The sequence below is a fragment of the Phocoena phocoena genome, chromosome 19, assembly GCF_963924675.1.
Source record: "Phocoena phocoena chromosome 19, mPhoPho1.1, whole genome shotgun sequence".
Taxonomy (NCBI): Eukaryota; Metazoa; Chordata; class Mammalia; order Artiodactyla; family Phocoenidae; genus Phocoena; species Phocoena phocoena.
The window spans coordinates 18,817,338-18,835,468 of NC_089237.1; the positions used below are offsets into that span (position 1 = coordinate 18,817,338).

General features: G+C 46.4%; 2 protein-coding genes, 1 non-coding gene and 1 pseudogene across 4 annotated transcripts; 2 read left to right on the forward strand and 2 right to left on the reverse strand.

The window, feature by feature from the left end:
* Positions 1 to 512: 512 nt before the first annotated feature.
* Positions 513 to 8,775, reverse strand: RUNDC1 (RUN domain containing 1). 2 transcript variants are annotated; one of them, XM_065897186.1, is made up of 6 exons: positions 8,278 to 8,775; positions 5,011 to 5,169; positions 3,797 to 3,995; positions 3,207 to 3,326; positions 2,884 to 2,886; positions 1,950 to 2,815 (listed from the first exon to the last, which is right to left on the reverse strand). In XM_065897186.1, exons 1-6 carry the CDS (start codon positions 8,773 to 8,775, stop codon positions 1,950 to 1,952), a joined length of 1,845 nt encoding a protein of 614 aa, XP_065753258.1. The 2 variants fall into 2 exon arrangements, with proteins under 2 accessions (XP_065753259.1, XP_065753258.1); XM_065897187.1 differs by lacking the exon at positions 2,884 to 2,886 and having other exon boundaries at positions 513 to 2,815.
* An 899-nt stretch (positions 8,776 to 9,674) lies between these two features.
* Positions 9,675 to 14,688, forward strand: PTGES3L (prostaglandin E synthase 3 like). The gene is made up of 6 exons (XM_065897227.1): positions 9,675 to 9,790; positions 9,911 to 9,977; positions 10,082 to 10,180; positions 13,097 to 13,186; positions 14,095 to 14,148; positions 14,653 to 14,688. The coding sequence occupies exons 1-6, from the start codon at positions 9,723 to 9,725 to the stop codon at positions 14,686 to 14,688; spliced, it is 414 nt and encodes a 137-aa protein (XP_065753299.1). The 5' UTR covers positions 9,675 to 9,722.
* Positions 10,975 to 11,443, forward strand: LOC136138510 (large ribosomal subunit protein eL21-like; annotated as a pseudogene).
* A 2,056-nt stretch (positions 14,689 to 16,744) lies between the features above and the next one.
* Positions 16,745 to 16,816, reverse strand: TRNAG-UCC (transfer RNA glycine (anticodon UCC)). The gene has a single exon. It is a non-coding gene; the product is annotated as a tRNA-Gly (tRNA).
* Between the last annotated feature and the right edge of the window lie 1,315 nt (positions 16,817 to 18,131).

Here is an 18,131-nt window from a genome sequence, read left to right on the forward strand (position 1 = left end):
CTGTAGTTCAGTTTCCTCAGCTATAAAATGCAGATAATATTGTCCTGCCTTACATGTAGTGAGAATTAAATTAGGAAGGCACACACATAAAATGCTTCTCATCATGTTAGCATAAAAGCCTTAACACCAGTTTTTGTGAGGATTGGAAACATCCTGGGGTGATCCAGGGCTATGCCGTATGACGACAGCACTTATCACCCACCCTAAATGGTATCCAGACAAGTGAATTTAAAAGCGCCAATTCCTAAAGTGGCATGTGCGGTGAGATCTGCTGTGGGGATAGGACTGTAGGTCTGGGCAAGATGGGATGATAATGCCAACGACACTTCCTCATGAATTTGTTCAAGGGGGATAGTGGGGGAAACACCACCAAAGCTGAGTTGATCCAGTGCAGGGGATAGAGAAGAGGCAGAAATGCCAGGAGCCAGGCATTGCTCAAGGAAATACTGATCTGGATCAGATACGCTGACAATGCCCAGACTTATAAACCAAAGCCAACAGTCTCTAAGGTGTTTGCAGAGAAGCTACACAAAATACTATGATTTTATTAGCAACCACAGATACCATTTTTCACAACATTTTACACTTATCCTGTTTCACGTGAAGGAGGACTAATTCTAATGAATGATCAAGAATAGATCTTAAATAATATCTTACTGCAAACATTAAGTTAAAATGCACTACATAACAGTGCAGACCCGAAGCGCAGCTGGCAATTAAATACATGAAACGATGGTAAGTCAGTAGTGTTGGGAACCCATTTGGCTTTCCAGAAGGTGATATACTTTGCTCATTTTTGGTCAGTCTCAGAGCAGGATGCAAGCTGAATGGCAAATATGAACTAAAAAGGCTAAAAGAGACCCAATAGGACCAGTCTAGAGTCAGTTCTACAAGGAAATGCCAGGCCCCTTCTTTGTCACCAGTGATCTGCCACAGTTCCTACCCACGCTGTAGTATGATCACGTGGTCAGACCTCCTCCACCATCCAGCCTCCAGGACATGTGGAACACACCTTGGACACGTCTCCTTCTGAGAAGCTGGGAGGTGCGCAGAGGAAAGGTTACTCGCCAGAGGACATGGTACCAGATGGTGGCTGTCCTGGTAAACCAGCTCCAAAACCGAAAGACCATCATCTGGGCTGTGAGGAAAGGACCACGTGGTCAGGGACAGATTTCAGTTCTTACCTCTACACGAAAAAGGGCTCATATTAAAATCAACTGTGGGGAATTCCCTGGCGGTCCAGTGGCTAAGACTTGGTGCTTTCACTGCTGTGGGCCTGGGGTTCAATCCCTGGTCGGGGAACTAAGATCCCGCAAGCTGCTCGGCGCAGCCAAATTAAAAAAAAAAAAAAAAAAAAATCAACTGTGGTAAACACCCTTAGAAATGTTGTTCTCAGATATTCCCACTCCTGGTTTTAGAGGCAGCTATGGAACACACACGGCCTCCCCTGACCTTGGGGTCAGGAAGAAAGAGGCATCAGTATTCACAAAAGGAATTTGAATTCTGACCTAGGACTGTCTCAAACCTGCTTCAAGTGAAGGAAGATGGCTCGCAACTTGACTGACAGGAGGCTTAAGTTGTATGTCTTCCAGGACCAACAACTCACTCATGCTGTCCCTCACCACCGTGAAGAGAATGGTTACAGCAACCCGGATTTTCTACAAATCAGACATGGCGTGAAGAGTGTGTGCCATGACTGACTTCTTTTCAACAGGCTCAAGTATATGTGCTCACATGTACACCGTGGTTACACACCAGGGCAGAACCTTTTAACAAGAGGGTCTCCAGCATATCTTTCTGAGATGCTAAGTTGATGGGGGAGAGAAACTTCGCATCATCTGGCTAGGGAAAATGTCTTTAGCCCCTCCTCCTAATTCTTGCTCTTATCCTAGAAGACTAACCATCTATCCTTACTGAGCAAGAGCTGGTCTGGGGCCCGGGCATTCTCATCAAAAGGCATCTTTGATGTTCTTGAGCTGGCGCACAGCCAGGTCTACAGGGAGGCTGAACTTGAGGCTGCTAAGGCGGCTAAGCAGGTTGAGGGCACTCTCAAAGCCCGTGTGTGCCATGTAGCTCCAGGGCTGGTAGTGCGGCTCGATGAGCGAGCCCGACTTGCAGATGAGGTTCACCCAGGACACGAGGCGCTGCTCATTCAGCGCCATGCACACCAAGGCCTTCAGCTCCGAGTCTGCGCTGCGCTTAAACGGGTCGTGCTCTGTCAGCACCACGTGGATGGCTGTCAGCAGGCTCTGCTTGGGCGTCACCACAGTGCCTCCCATGACAGGCAGGGCGAAGGACTGTGAGAGCTTCCGGGCGGGGGATTCCACGTAAGCACGGCCGTTCTTAGCGTGGTAGTACTTTACAAAGAGCTCCCAGGGGTGCATGGCCTCGGGGGCCGAGGAGAAGGCCGGCAGCAGACAGGCGATGGGGGCCATGACGAGGCTCATCCCCGGTGAAGAGGCGTACAGTCCATGGGCCAGCAGGTCCCTCACGGCCACAGTCAGCTCCTTCCGCACAGCCACGGTCAGCTCATCCTTGCCTCCCAGAGAGAGGTCCTGGAGGCTGGCGGAGCTGCTGAAATGGTCGTGTGCCTGGTGCCTCAAGGCCAGCTGCTTCACCCTGTCTACTGACACCTCCAGCCTCTTCAATAAGGGAGAGTAGTCCCTGTCAGCCTGGTCCCTCTGCCACAGGGTCCGCGGGATCTGGCCCGTGGCGCAACCGAACTGGCTAACGGCGAAGATCTGGAGCACCGCCAGCACTCGCCGCATCAGGTGCAGCCCTGTCTCGCGAACGCTCTTCATGTCTTCTGCCTTCGCTGCGTAGAAAACACAACGACTCATCAGTGAGAGGCCACAGTGGTCAGAGGGACAGTCAGCAAGTCACCAGCTGAGATCCAGTCTTGCTTCTGAGCCACAGCATGGGTCCCACGTGAAGCCAAGAGCCACCTAGGATGTCGCTGGGCTTACTTTTTTTGGTTAGTGATAACTATTTTGAGATATGATTCACATAACACTCAACTTACCCATTAAAAGTGTGTAATTCAGTGGCTTTAGTATATTCACAGAGTTGGGCAACCATCATCCCCCAAAGAAACCGTGTACCGTTGGCATTTCCCACTCCCTACTTCTCCCCGATCCCCCAGCCTAGGCAACCCCTAATCTACTTTCTGTCTCTATAGATTTGCGCATTCTGGAAGCTGTACTTACTTTTGCTGTTTCCCGGAGGTGGTCTGCTGCTGCCAGTTCTGCAGAAGCCCTTTCCTGTCTTCCCACTGGCCTTGCACTCACAGTGTCCACTACCTGTCTGTAATGGGCTTCCTACTTCATCTGCAATCAGAGGTTACAAAGAGGAGACATTTATTTAGCCTCTTTTGGGCAGGTTTTTAAAGGCGAAATACTATTTACTAGTGCCCACCACGTGACAAGACTTTTACAAATAGTATTTCATCGTGTGGAACAGTGACTGGCACATACTAGCTGGCTCAATAAATAACTGCTGAGTGAAGGAAGCATGACTCTTCATTTTATGGAGGAGGAGAGCGGGACTGAAGAGGTCAGGAACCTGCCTAACCTCATTAGTCTACGGAGGACATGAAGCCAGTAAGGGGCAGGGCTGAGATTTTAACTCTCTGGTTTTAAAATCCATGTCCTTTCTACTCCACCATGCTGGCTCCCTTACCGAGTGCTCAAACCTCTTACATATACATCAAGGACTGGCACCTTTAGGTGTTAGTACTCAGAATACATATAATTATGATGACATCCAGCCACCCTTCTCTTTCCATCCCTCCTCTGACCTTGGATGAAGCTGATGAACATCTCGAGGTCTCGGATCTGAGTTTTCAGCTGCTCAACCAGCTGTTCTTTCACTCGGGCTGGGTTGACGATCTGAGCTACAGCTACATCCACACGCTGCCGAAGCTCTTCAGTGGACAGTGAACTGAGGTCCTCGTTCAGATTCATGTCCAGTTTCTTTATTAACTCATCGATGATCACCTATCAAGACTACAAGCCATGAGCACACCCTTTGGAATTTTCAGGGAGAGGGTTCGGAAGAAGGAGAATCTTTAGTATGTGCCTCCCTTCTACCCTTAAATGGAAATCAAATTTGTGAGAAAAATGGTTGTGAGAAAAATGGTGCAACTGCTGATCAAGGTGAGGGCACAGGCCTTTTACTTCTCTTATAGAAACAAGGACCCCTGGTTCCTCTCTGACAGAAATGGCTCCTCTCACTGCAAATTTTCTACCAGGCCAGGTAAATTTCACTCAAGAGAACAACAGTGTAAATGATCCAAGGTGGCTGATGATCCCAAAAGCCCCATAGTTAGCTTCCCCCATGGCCTCCAAGAGAATAAATACTGATTTCCCTTAGTTCCTAGTCCTTCTCATCCCTTCTTGCCTTACTACTCTAGGCAACTAAAGGAAAAGCTCTATGAAACATCCAGGCGTGTTACAACCAAAATATCCTAGTGACAACATGAGGAACAATTTGAAAACCAGATAATGTATAACTCCAGCCCTGCCAGAAAAACAGCCACATCACAGCTCCAGAGAGACAAACATGTAACGGAGACTGTGTTTTGACTAACAGATTTACCTGTCTGCCCAGGTGTTGCTTTAATAAATACAGCATTAAAGTCAGGATTCCTGGAATATCTATTGACTGGTGCTGGGGGAGAAAACTAGTTTACATCGTATGAAGTGCCCAAGTAGAACGGTTTCAATGATCAAATGAAAGAAATTATTGCTGTTATTATTATTTATTACTACTATTATTAATAATAATAGCCACCAAAAAAGCAAAAAAGAGCTCAATCATCACATTAGAAAACTTTGGCATATGTGTTTCCACATGTGAATAAAGACTGGTCCCAGGTAGCAGCAAAATTTCCCTTTGATATGGACCAGCAGTGAGGCTGAGGGTGAGCAAGCTGGACAAGGCTGTCCTGTGAACGCTGGAAGGGACAAGGTAACCCGAGGCAGTGGAGGAGGCGCCTCTGGATCTGCTCACCCGCTGCCTTTCCAAGACCACGGACTGTGGCAGGGAGTCGTAACTGCCTTCCTGATAGGCAAACGTCTCCAGGTCATCGAGCTGCGTTTTGAGCTGCAGTATCAGTTCCTTCTGCTTCTCCCTTTGGGTTTCCAGATGTTCCCGTTTCTCCTGCTCACTCTAAGATGGGAAAAGATTTGGGTTGATTTCACAGGAAAAGAAAAAGTCAGGGCACATTATGAATTCTCTTAAGCCAATAATGACTAGTAAAATATAAAATGTTTCCAAGTAACCCGAATGAAATACAGAATTCATGGGACACGTTAAAAAATGAGAATAATTATTTCATCAGGGCAATTTATTAAATGCGTGTTTTCTTTAAGAAAGTGTTTGTCCTTCATTGGAAATAGGATATAAGTACAATGGAGCCTTTCATTAAGATTGCTTCCCACCCCCTCAGGTCTAGTTAAGATTGACACAATTTATCTCAGCCAAGACAGCCTCCCTGGAATTAAACATGCCATCCTCCAGAGCCAATTACCACAGAACAAGTCCTGAATACTTGCTACAGCCAAATTTTGCGAGAGAATCTGGAGGTAAGGGTGTACAGAGAGGCTTTATAACTCATATCAGTTTTCTTAAGGTCCAAAGTGCCTCCAATGTATTGCAAAATCAAACAAACACAGGTACCTGGGGCAGTGAAAAAAATTCAAAGCCAAGTAATAGGGGTGAGAAGGTAATTAGGTTTTAAAAAAAAAAAAAAAAGTTCGATAAAGTTCCCTGACCAGTGACACCTTTTCTCACTGTTGGCCACCAGGTAGTTTCTACATTTAAATGATGAAAAACCCTTCGGAGAGATAAAGCCTTGCCAATGTATTCTCAAAAACTGGTTCTTCCTTGCCTTTTTTGAGTATCAAAAACAAAACAAAGCAAAACTAGCAAATCATTTACAGGTGTAAGGCTGCATTTTAAACTAGATGTCTATAATCTTAAATGGTACTTACCAAGGCCTCCAGAAGTAAGGTATGAGAGAGAACAAATGAAAAACAACAAATTAACTGTTTGTTTATCTATTTAAAAAGCAATCCCCTTGCTTTAGCTTTGCTCAATATGAAAGCAAGCCTTTTCTCAGGGGATACTGCCTCTCCAAAGCTTTCCCAGTGTCGTGGTTTTTTCTTAGAACCCTGTTCTTCTCCCCAACTTAGTGGCCTAGCTATTCTTTATGAGGTTTCCTCGATTTCCCCAGGCAGAACCAATCACTTCCTCTGTATTTTGTACACACTTCTACTCTAGCTCATGTCACATTATAATGATTAACATGTTTAGGATTCTGTCTCCCCAAGTCTATGAACTCCTTAAGGGCAAAGGCCCTGACTACGCCCAGGGCCTAGCACTGTGTCTGGCACAGGGTAAGCTCTCAGTACACATTTGCTGTATGTTACTGAACGCAATCAGGTTCAGAAGGCCACATTCCAAATAATGAACTCTTTCGGAAAAAGCTGTCTAACCAGCCCAAAGGGAAAGGACTAGGGAAACTTTGTTTTTGTTTTCATTGTATCCCATCCCAACATTATGAAGCCAAAGAAGAAAGAAACCAGCCATAGATCCTGATTCCATTTTCATGACTGTGTCTGCTAAACACTGTTACCTGCCATGGTAATTACTGAGTATGCGATTTACTGGAGTGTGGGCAAACATGTTTACTAGGTGAGAACAATAAGCTCTGGTGCAAGGCAGGAAATAACAGAAATAATTTCCAGTATGAAGCGAGAGAAAATACTGGTTAAAAAAACAAAAAACTGGAACTGATAAGTAGTAAATCGTTTGGTTCTAACATGTCCCCACTTTGGCACCACCTGTTCATGTGTCAATATATGCACACAAGATTACAGCTGCTTATTAGGTGTTTTGAGCGCTACAGTTTTTTGTTTTTTTTTAAGTTGTACACTGTTTCTAAAAGTAAAAACGGACAACCAAAAGAGCACCACATCCACAACAAATCTTTGGTGCTCCTCACTCCTGAACAGGGCCTGACCACAGAAATTCTTTCTATCCTACCTGTTCCTTAAAAGTCTGGCAATTTGGGCTTCCCTGGTGGCGCAGTGGTTGAGAGTCCACCTGCCGATGCAGGGGACACGGGTTCGTACCCCGGTCCGGGAAGATCCCACATGCCGCGGAGCGGCTGGGCCCGTGAGCCATGGCCGCTGAGCCTGCGCGTCCGGAGCCTGTGCTCCGCAACGGGAGAGGCCACAACAGTGAGAGGCCCGCGTACCGCAAAAAAAAAAAAAAAAAAAGTCTGGCAATTTGAGGACTTGTGCAAGGAGCTGTGGGTATACGGAGAGAAGGGTGGAACAGTAAACACAGGACTGCACTGGAAACATTTCAGATTAAAATAAGCAAGTCAATATCTGCTACTGATAAGTCTTCTTGGTTAAAATCAATTTAAGTGGGAAGAAAGCCACATATGGGTTGTAACCTAAATAAGAAGGTGGAGAAAAAACAGCGAGTCTCTTTCAACAAGCTATCTACAATTGTGCACTTCCAGAGGTTCAAAGACCGTAAGGAAATGTCTCCTGGGGCTGTCATACAAATTCTCAGCATTCAGTGTTGACTAACTGAATGAATCTTGTCACAGTTACCAAAGGGGCTTCCTTTAGAATACCTAGTTATTAAGTAGGATGGGGAAGGAGTTTTAAAATACCAGCATTAGGAAATTCACATAATTAGGACTTGTGTTTCTTACAATTACTAAGAGACCTTGCTGTTCACCAAAGCTCTCACCCAGACAAGAGTCTGAAGATTAAAGACATTCTCTAGATTCTAGGAAAGCACGGACAGGGAGTACATGTAAATTTCCACGGATTTCAATTCACTTGCTCTTCTCTAAGCAATTTTCTCAATCTCCAGGGTCGGAGAACTCTAACAGCAAATATGCTGAGGGCTTAGGTTCTTGAGGCGACAGCAAGGTGAGCGGGAGCAGCACTGTTTCAGTTGGCTGCTCTGTTGCCCTCTGAACACTCTCCTCGCTCATCCCTCTTCCGCCTCTCACCTCATCACACCTGCATCTCTTCCCACACCTTTGGTGAACACCTCTCACCGTCAGCTTCCCAGGCCTCTCTGTCCTCTTGCCTTTCAGCAGGTCCCGAACACCTGTCTGGTCTCTTCTGGGACACGCATAGCCACCTGGACGAGCCGGCTTCTCACCAGTGCTACCTCCGTCCGCGTTAGCATCGCCGCCCACCTACCCCTCTATTCCCATATCCCTCGGGGCGCGGCCCAGCTGTTCACCTGGTCCTCGCCCCGCAACCGTGGCCGGTCCCCCGGCATCCCGTCGCCATCATCGTTGGCGGGGTCCTCTGGGCTCCCGTAACCCAGGACGTGAGGGCAACCGCGGAAAGCAAAGTCTTCGAGCTCGCTCAGGAGGCGCTGCTGCTCCGCCGGCGCCCCGCGCACCACCTGCCGCAGGCGGAACTGCACTTGCGCGAAATGCGAGGACAGCGCGAGGAGCGCCGAGTCCAGCCGCCGCCGCTCGGCCCGCAGCCGCCGCAGCGTCCGGCCCGGCGAGTCCGGTGGGGAGCCCGGGGCCGCTCCGGGCTCCTCGACCGCCGCCTCTCCCGAAAACGCCGCCGTCCCGGGCCCGGCCTCTGCCACCGCCCCCACCGGCGCCCAGCGCACTGCCTCGCACGGCGGAAGCGACTCCTCTTCCTCCTCCTCTTCGTCCTTCGCCTTTGGTCCAACGGCCGCTACCCCCGTTACCGGTTCAGCAGCCGCTTCCAGAGCCGCCATGTTTCAGGAAACGCCGCCGGACGTCAGCCACGCCCCCTGCTGCCATGGCAACGGCGCGCTGGCTGGGAAACCCGGAGGAGCGGATGGGCGGGGCCCAGACGTCACCTAGTTTAGACGTCATCCAGGGCCGGCCTTCCCTCGGGACTTAATTCTGGCCAGTAGTTTTTTTTTTATTGAGCGCCTGCTGTGTGTCGGACACTGAGTGTGCTAAGCATTGGAGAAACAGGCGAATGAAGTCGGGACAAGCCCTTCCATGTGTATCGACCTCTAATCCCGGCGGGCGGGTCGTCTATTCCTAACGTGTGTATTTCTGGAGACCCCAAGATGTGAAGGGCTGCAGGGACTATGCTCTCCCAGAGTCTCTTCGGAGTGCGGATCCCTTGGCTTAGGCCACGTTCCCACTTCTTCTAAACCCTTTCCCCAACCATGTAAGGAGACGCAGCTGCTGGGGGCGTCCCCAGGATCTAAAGATAGCGGCCCCTGCCTCGGATTCCAAACGCCTTGGGGCAGCGGGAGCCGCCATGGCACGGTAAGTGCTTCTGGCCGCCTCTTTCACTAGAGATTCCTTTCCCCACGTTTTCTGGGCGCTCCAGGTTCTGCGAGGTCCCATGGGAACCCCGGACCCCAGGTCTCTGTATCCTTGGGGTGCTGAGGGGAAGTGTGACCTGAATGTTCTCCATAACTCCCTACCTCTCTACTCTCGCACTTTCGGTTCTCCTCAGGTTCATCTTCACCGCACACCCCAGTCTCGTCACTCGCCTTCCACCCCCTTCTGTCTTATTTAGCTCCGCTTTGACCGTGCTGTAGCATAAAACGTCCCTGTATTTTCCCCAACCGTTCCCAAATGCCCTCAGTCTTCCCTCTCGCACCCCTATGAAGCCCCACCACAACTCCTCTTCAGGCAGCATGCTCGGACCCTGTGGTACGACAGGCCCAAGTATGTGTTCATGGAATTTTGTGTTGAGGACAGCACCGATGTCCACGTGCTCATCGAAGACCACCGCATTGTGTTCAGGTAATCCCCTTCCCCTCCACTGCTGCCAGGGCCTGGCTTCTTGGGAACGTTTCCCTTCTCCTAATGCCCCCACACTCCACACTCAGCCTCCTCGTCTTCTTAGCTGCATTGTCTCCTCAGCTGCAAGAATGCCGATGGAGTGGAGTTTTATAATGAGATTGAGTTCTATGCCAAGGTGAACTGCAAGGTAAGGGTGGGGTGGGGCAGTAAGGGCTGGATGGGAAGGCTGTTTGGGAAATGGAGATTCATTCTAAACCTCAGACCCTAAGAATGATGCTCTCTATCTGGCAGGACTCGCAAGATAAGCGCTCTGGCCGCTCCATTACTTGCTTTGTGAGGAAATGGAAGGAGAAGGTGGCCTGGCCCCGCCTCACTAAGGAGGATATCAAGGTGGGTGTGCGGGAAGTGGCCGCTTTTTCTCCTGTGCTCTCTATCTGTGTACCCAGGTTGACAAGTTAGGTCTGGGACTCGCCCTTGGCTCCTTTCCCACCAACATTCAGTTACTCACCAGATTCTGCCTATTTGACCTCTTAAATAGAATCCATGATTTAATCTCTTCCTAATTCAGGCCTTATCCATTACTGGGTGAGGTTTGTTGCATATTTTCAGCACCACCCTCAATCCATCCTCTGCATTCCTCGCAGCATGGTCTGTTTAAAACACACATTTGACCCTGTCACTTTTCCTCTTAAGACCCTCCAGTGGCTTCTTTTCCCCTAAAAGTTGAAAATTGGCTGCATGCTGGCTGGATCTGCCTCAAATTTGTTTTAGCAGTCTTCAAAGTGTTAAAAATTATTTTGATGGGCTACTGACATTTAAAAATGTGGAGATTTCAGACATCCCTGATGGCTCAGTGGTTAAGAAACCACCTGCCAATGCAGGGGACATGGGTTGGAGCCCTGGTCCTGGAAGATCCCACTTGCTGTGGAGCAACTGAGCCTGTGCGCCACGACTACTGAGCCTGCGCTCTAGAGACCGTGAGCCACAACTACAGAGCCCACATGCCACAACTACTGAAGCCTAGAGCCCGCACACCGCAACAAAGAGTGGCCCCTGCTTGCCGCAACTAGAGAAAGCCTGCGCGCAGCAACAAAGACCCAAGGCAGCCATTAATTAATTAATTATTTAAAATGTGGAGATTTCACCTTTCAACCGGAACCGCCATTTTCCAGTAACTCACCAAAATGACCAACACAAAGGGAAAGAGGAGGCTACCCACTATATGTTCTCTAGGCCTTTTAAAAAACATGGAGTTGTTCCTTCCATGCGAATCTACAAGAAAGGTGGTATTGTAGATATCAAGCGAACGGGCTCTGTTCAAAAAGGAATGCCCCACAAATGTTACCATGGCAAAATTGCAAGTTTACAGCATTACCCAGCATGCTGTTGGCATCACTGTAAACAAACAAGTTAAGGGCAAGATTCTTGCCGAGAATTAATGTGCATATTTAGCATATTAAGCACTCTGAGAGCAGAGATAGTTTCCTGAAATGTGTGAAGGAAAATGAGCAGAAAAAGGAGGAAGCCAAAGAGAAGGGTACTTGGGTTCAGCTGAAGCACCAGCCTGCTCCACCCAGAGAAGCACACTTCATGAGAACCAATGGAAAGGAGCCTGAACTGTTGGAACCCATTCCCTATGAATTCATGGCATGATAGCTATAAAGAAAAGAAAAGATCTAGATGGTAAAAATGAATAAATACATAAATAAAAATTCTTTAAAAATCGTAGAGATTTCACCTAAAAATCCAGATTCTCAGCTTCTCTTGGAAACTGGAGACTCTGGCCACGCTGGTCTAAATTCCCAAATGCCTAGAGTTGGAGCTTGAAATGGGGCATGCATTCCACTTCACTTCACTCCTTTTCGTTATCTCCCTGACAGTCTCAGGCATTTGAACTTGTAGCTTCTGCCATTTGGGTTAGAGTCTAAGCACCATAGCATGGCATATAAGCTGATGACTTGGCTGTTCTTTCCTTCTGCAGCCTCATACCCCTTTACTCTCTGCCTCAAATGTCACATTCCAGCCACAGCAAACTGCTTGCAGCTGTCTTCCACACACCAGGCTATTATGCACCTCAATACCTTTGCTCAAGCTATGCCTTCTTCCTGGAAAGTCTCCATCACCACTATCTTTGCCCACCTAACCCCTGCTTATCCTTCAAGGCTCTGCTATTCCAAGAAGGCTGGCTTCCTATAATATCCCCTACAGAACCCACCGTCACACTTTCCACACTGTATTATAATGATTTATTTACATTTCCCTTCCCTACTTGCTTCTTTTTTTTAAAATAAATTTATTTATTTATTTTGGCTGCATTGGGTCTTCATTGCTGTGCATGGGCTTTCTCTAGTTGTGGCGAGCGGTTCTTTGTTGTGGTGCGTGGGCTTCTCATCGCAGTGGCTTCTCTTGTTGCAGAGCACAGGGTCTAGGCGCACGGGCTTCAGTAGTTGTGGCACTCGGGCTTAGCTGCTCCGTGGCATGTGGGATCTTCCCGGACCAGGGCTCAAACCCGTGTCCCCTGCACTGGCAGGTGGATTCTTGACCACTGCACCACCAGGGAAGTCCCCTACTTACTGCTTTTTTTTTTTTTGCGGTACGCGTGCCTCTCTCTGTTGTGGCCTCTCCCATTGCGGAGCACAGGCTCCGGACGCGCAGGCTTAGCGGCCATGGCTCATGGGCCCAGCCGCTCCGCGGCATGTGGGATCTTCCCGGACCGGGGCACGAACCCATGTCCCCTGCATCGGCAAGCGGACTCTCAACCACTGCGCCACCAGGGAACCCCCCTACTTGCTTCTTGATGGCTGAGACTGTGTAGTGAACATTTTAAAAATCCCAGTGCCAACCACAGTATGTGTTCAATAAATACCTGTTAAATGATCGAGTAAATAACTTCTTTCCCTGTCTAAATGTGGGAACTTGGAATATGGGCCTCAAAGGGTTGTCCCTGATTCCAGGGAATGCTGCTTGGTTGACTCCTAGGATGCTTTATGATACAGTTATCTTTCTAGATGTGTTATCTTTCTAGTCAGCTGGCTCCTGGAGGACAGAGTTTCTATGCTTTTCCATCCCCTACAATGCCTGGCATTGTGCTTGGCACTTAGTAAGTTCTTGGTAAATCTTTGCTGCTGCTGCTGCTGATGACGTGGCAGCCTGGAGGGGGGTTAACTAAAGGGGTGCTGTTGGGAAGATGATACCCCCATTGACCCTCTTTTCCCCAAGCATGCTCCCACACCCATACCCACACTCATCTATGCGCTTCTGCTGCTGCCTTCCTGGCCTGTGACTCTCTGTGCCTTCCTCCTGCAGCCAGTGTGGTTGTCTGTGGATTTTGATAACTGGAGAGACTGGGAAGGGGATGAAGAAGTGGAGCTGGCTCAGGTGGACCATTACGCAGAGGTAATGCTGTTTTCTGCCTATCTCAGTCATTCTCTGTGACTCTCTGCACACATTGCTCTGGAGGATTGTCGTCAGGGCTAGCCAGAGGGATATGATCTCCCCAGGCAGGTTGCTCAATGGTTTGATAGTCTTTATGTTTTGCGCAATGTTTATTTAGTAGGGATGAGAGAAGTGAATATTGCTAGTGAAATTGTATACATAGATTCACTCACTGTTTAGAGTAGAGCCTGTGTTCCGAAAGAGTTTGGCAAAAGCTTTTCCTACTTTTCTGTAATTCTTGTTCTCTCTTCTGTTTTCTTTGTGTATGTGTGTGTGTTTTTCCTGAGCCAGATAGCTTCATGGGAAGCTCAAACTACGCAGTATAAAAATCCACATCACAAAATAAATCACCAATCCCCAATAAATTACACCGTGCTATATGATATTTGGTTTCCGAATTTCAGCTGTTTATTCAAGTTGCAAAAACACTAATAGTAACCCGGATTAGTAAGGAGGTGTGTGTGTCTAAATTTCCTTTTAAAAAGGGGGTCAATTTCATATACACACTGCTATAATTAAAATAGATAACCAACGAGGACCTACCGTATAGCACAGGGAACTCTGCTCAATATTCTGTAATAACCTAAATGGGAAAAGAACTTGAAAAAGAATAGGTATAACTGAATCACTTTGCTGTACACCTGAAACGAACACAACATTGTTAACCAACTGTACTACAATATAAAATAAAATTTTTTAAAAAGGGGTGTATCAATTTACTTTTCTTCAGTTCATTCCAGTGATGTATTAGGGGCTTTAAAGCTGGGGCAGTTGTTTGCCTGGGACCATTTTCCTGTGGTCTGTCAATATGCAGGTTGCTCTTCCTTTGCCCCTCTTCTCTCTCGTGACTACTTTTCTCTTCCCACCAGCTTTTGGAGAAGGTCAGGACCAAGAGGCCTCCCCCTGCAATGGACGACCTGGATGTAAGTAAAGCCTGCTCCTTAACCTTTCCCTTTCCTTTTAGCCCTTAAAAATAAGATACTAGAAAGCTCCTGTCCCAGTCCCTAGCACATAGTGGTTCTCAGTGCATGTTAGCCAAATCTGAATTTGGCACAGGGGGTCAAATGTTCTTCTCCATGCTCTAGAAAACCCCAGTAAGACCCTTGTCCCTTCCATCTCCCCTTCTGCTTCTCCAATCTAGGGCAGACCTGGCCCTGTTGACTATCTTTATAGCTGTAAGGACCAGTAGCATTTGCTGTAATTCTGGCATTAAGTGATGCATGGCACAGTGCTGTTTACTGAATACAAGTGTCTTATTTTATCATACAAAATTTAAATCCTTCCGTGTTAGGCTCCCAAGAAGTTGTGTGATTCAGAAAATTACCAAAGAAAACCTGGAGAGCTGGAGGGAGTGAGCAGCATTTGTGAACATAAATGTCCACTCTTCGCAGACTCTACAGGGACTTTTGTCTTTTTTTTCCCTCCAGGATGATTCTGACAGTACGGATGCAACAAGTAATTAACTTTCTGTGACAGCAGAGCTGGGGAGGAAGCTGTGGCTATCTTCCAGTCACTCTAACAAGCTAGGTCCTGGGTCTTTCTCAGCTCTTTGGCTGTGCGCCAGGGTCCTCTGGGATCTCCGAACTTGCCTAGAAGCTCTTTATTAAGGGTCCTCCTTCCTTCTTTATTTCTATTTCCTAGGCACTTGACTATGGCTGCTGCGTCAGATGACAGGATAGGAGAGGAGTAGACGGGTGGGGCTTCTGACTTCCTACCAATTGGCTGTAATCTTTGTGTTTGGGCCACTCATCAGGGCTTTCTGGAGTATTTGAGCCTCTGTGTGTGCGTATGTGTAAGAGCAAAAGCCATAGAAGCAGCATGTAGATTATAATAAATCTGTAGGAACTGTTCTGTGTCTCTTTCCTTTTTGTACTTCTTCCTCCTAGAGGCAAGCCTCTTCCTGTCCATAGCTCCTCTCCAGTGGAGAGGTGGGTGTCAGAGATCCTGGCCCTTACTGTCGAGATTGGAAGAAGAAAGATATTGGGAGCAGACTTGTAACCAAGCTGGGGAACTTTCCCATGCCCAGATCTTCAGAGCAGAAACCAGCCTTTCACTGTATAGCTAATACTGCCACCTCTAGAACCAGCCAGAAACCCACCTTAGCTTCCTACATACTCCAGAAATATCTTTACATGTTTTTTTTTTTTTGCACTTAAAAAGCAGTTAGGCCATTTATCGGCACTAGGAGAGCATTCCTTTAAATATCTTTACACTTTCTTTTTGTTTTGTTTTTTTGTTTGTTTTTCAGTATGCGGGCCTCTCACTGTTGTGGCCTCTCCCATTGCGGAGCACAGGCTCCAGACGCGCAGGCTCAGCAGCCATGGCTCACAGGCCCAGCCGCTCTGCGGCATGTGGGATCCTCCCGGACCGGGGCACGAACCCGCATCCCCTGCATCAGCAGGTGGACTCTCAACCACTGCGCCACCAGGGAAGCCCTATCTTTACACTTTTAAAGCTAATTGTTACATTAGTTAATGCCTATGTCTGTTTACTACTCTATTCATCAGCTACCCCATTCATCCATAAACATTTTCTGAGGGCCCAGTGTGTACTTAAACTGTGACTTAAACAAAATGCAACACTCAGGCTTTGCCCTTGTATTCATGGTAAAGTACTGAGATTTGTTAAAAAAAATTAAAATCTAAAGTTTATTTCAGTAATATAGGGACATAGTTTAAAAAATTAAATAGTATAGAAGGGTCTGAAATTTAAAGTAGAATTTGCACTCCCTCAATAGCTGTAACCACTGTTAACAATTTCTTCAATAAATTTATATATTTATGTCTAGATCTTTATATTTATACCTGTTATAAAGTTCATAATACCTATAATTAATATTATATAATTATATAGTTATACATAAAACATACAACATATCTGGAACATATACAATATCATGTACTATTTATATACAGTACAATATATCAATATATTAAAATTTAACACATATAGGCAAATGCAATGCGTCTGTGTGTACACAATGGGAATCATACTATTAATATACATCTTGTACCCTGCTTTTTTTCACTTAGTATATATTGGAGCTCTTTCTAAATCAGTATACATAGATCTGACTCTTCTTTATGGCTACATGGTATTCAGTTGAATATATTTTCCATAATTTAACTGGTTCCTTATCAAGGGATATTTAAGTTGTTGTTAGTCTTTTTCAGTTTTCAAACAAGGCTGCAAGGAACAGTTTAAAAAGTAGATCCTTGGGGCTTCCCTGGTGGCGCAGTGGTTGAGAGTCTGCCTGCCGATGCAGGGGACACGGGTTCGTGCCCCGGTCCGGGAGGATCCCACATGCCGTGGAGCGGCTGGGCCTGTGAGCCATGGCCGCTGAGCCTGCGCGTCAGGAGCCTGTGCTCCGCAACGGGAGAGGCCACAACAGTAAGAGGCCTGTGTACCACAAAAAAAAAAAAAAAAAAGTAGATCCTTACATGTTTGGCAAGAATATCTGTAGGGTAAATTTCTTTTTTTTTTTTGCCCGGCCACACCACGTGGCTTGCAGGATCTTAGTTCCCCAACCAGGGATTGAACCTGGGCCCTGGCAGTGGAAGCACCAAGTCCTAACCACTGGACCACCAGGGAATTCCTATAGGGTAAATTTCTAGAAGTAGATTTGCTAGGTCAAAGAGCAGATAAACATTTTGAAAGCTGTTGCCAAGTTGCTTTTAGATGAAATCATACCAATTTTCACTTCCACCAAGAGTGCTCCATTCTCCAAAACCTTTTAGATATTTGCCAAGATAAAATTATACTTGGTTTAATTTGCTTCGTTATTTTTCTTTCTGGCCACGACGTGGGACTTGAAGGATCTTAGTTCCCCAACCAGGGATTGAACCCGGGTCCTCAGCAATGAGAGTACAGAATCCTAACCACTGGACCGCCAGGGAATTCCCTGGTTTAATTTGCTTTAAATTATGAGATGGCTCTTTGTTTATTAGTGATTAATATTTCTTTTAATGTGCTCTGTCCATGTCTTTTGCCCATTTTGATATTGACATTAGTTCTTAAACTTAAAGAATAACATAATGCAAATCTGTATTTGTATCGTGGTTTACAATTTACTAAGTATTTTAATATCATCTCATTAAAAATTTTGAACTTCATATCAACCTTGTAAAATAATTAAGTCTTCTCTTAATAGGTGCTCAAACAGGTCACAATAAGTGGCAAAGCTGGGACTTGAACTTCTATAGCATATGTCCCCTTGCCCACAATTCTGAAAACCGAAAATTTCTAAAAACTGACCTAAAAAAAAAAGTTAACACCAAAACTCATCCGGCAGCAAAACATGAACTAAAATGATGTGAGGCTATTTATAGTCTTTGTTTATTCCATTTAGTGTATTTATTTCTCAGCATAAATATCAATACGGTGTTGCTCCAGAGTTCCAAATGGAACACATTACATAACACAAGGGTATGGTCTGCATTACTGCCTAAAATCAGAAAAACCCTATATTCTGAAACATCTGGGAACTTCAAGCTTTTTATTACTTGATTTAAAAGAGCAGAAAGTTAATCTTAACTTTTAATCCATTTAACGTTTTAAGGCACCGATTGCAGTTAAACTTCTTAACTTCTGTTAACCTCTTTATTTGCACTGTCCAATCCAGTAGCAACGGTCACACGTGATTACTGAGTACTTGAAATGTTGCTAGTTCGAACTGAGAGGTGCTGTAAGTGTAAAATACATAACAGGTTTCGAAAATCTTGTACGGGGGGCAAAATACTTATTTTAAAATACACATTACATGATGAAATAATATTTTGGATATGGTGATTTAAATAAAAACATTATTAAGGGACTTCGCTGGTGGCGCAGTGCATAAGATCCCAGTACTCCCAATGCAGGGAGCCGGGTTCTATCCCTTGTCAGGGAACTAGATCCCACACGCATG

Bases quoted from the DNA above. Each gene is read 5' to 3' on its own strand.
- PTGES3L (XM_065897227.1), top strand. From the start codon at position 9,723: ATGGAATTTTGTGTTGAGGACAGCACCGATGTCCACGTGCTCATCGAA. The intron at 9,978-10,081 runs GTAAGGGTGGGG...TCTATCTGGCAG, and splicing joins ATGCCAAGGTGAACTGCAAG to GACTCGCAAGATAAGCGCTC. The intron at 14,149-14,652 runs GTAAGTAAAGCC...TTTTCCCTCCAG, and splicing joins CTGCAATGGACGACCTGGAT to GATGATTCTGACAGTACGGA.
- RUNDC1 (XM_065897186.1), bottom strand. From the start codon at position 8,775: ATGGCGGCTCTGGAAGCGGCTGCTGAACCGGTAACGGGGGTAGCGGCC. The intron at 3,996-5,010 runs GTGAGCAGATCC...TAGTCTTGATAG, and splicing joins TGGTCTTGGAAAGGCAGCGG to GTGATCATCGATGAGTTAAT. The intron at 3,327-3,796 runs GTCAGAGGAGGG...CTCTGATTGCAG, and splicing joins GTTCATCAGCTTCATCCAAG to ATGAAGTAGGAAGCCCATTA.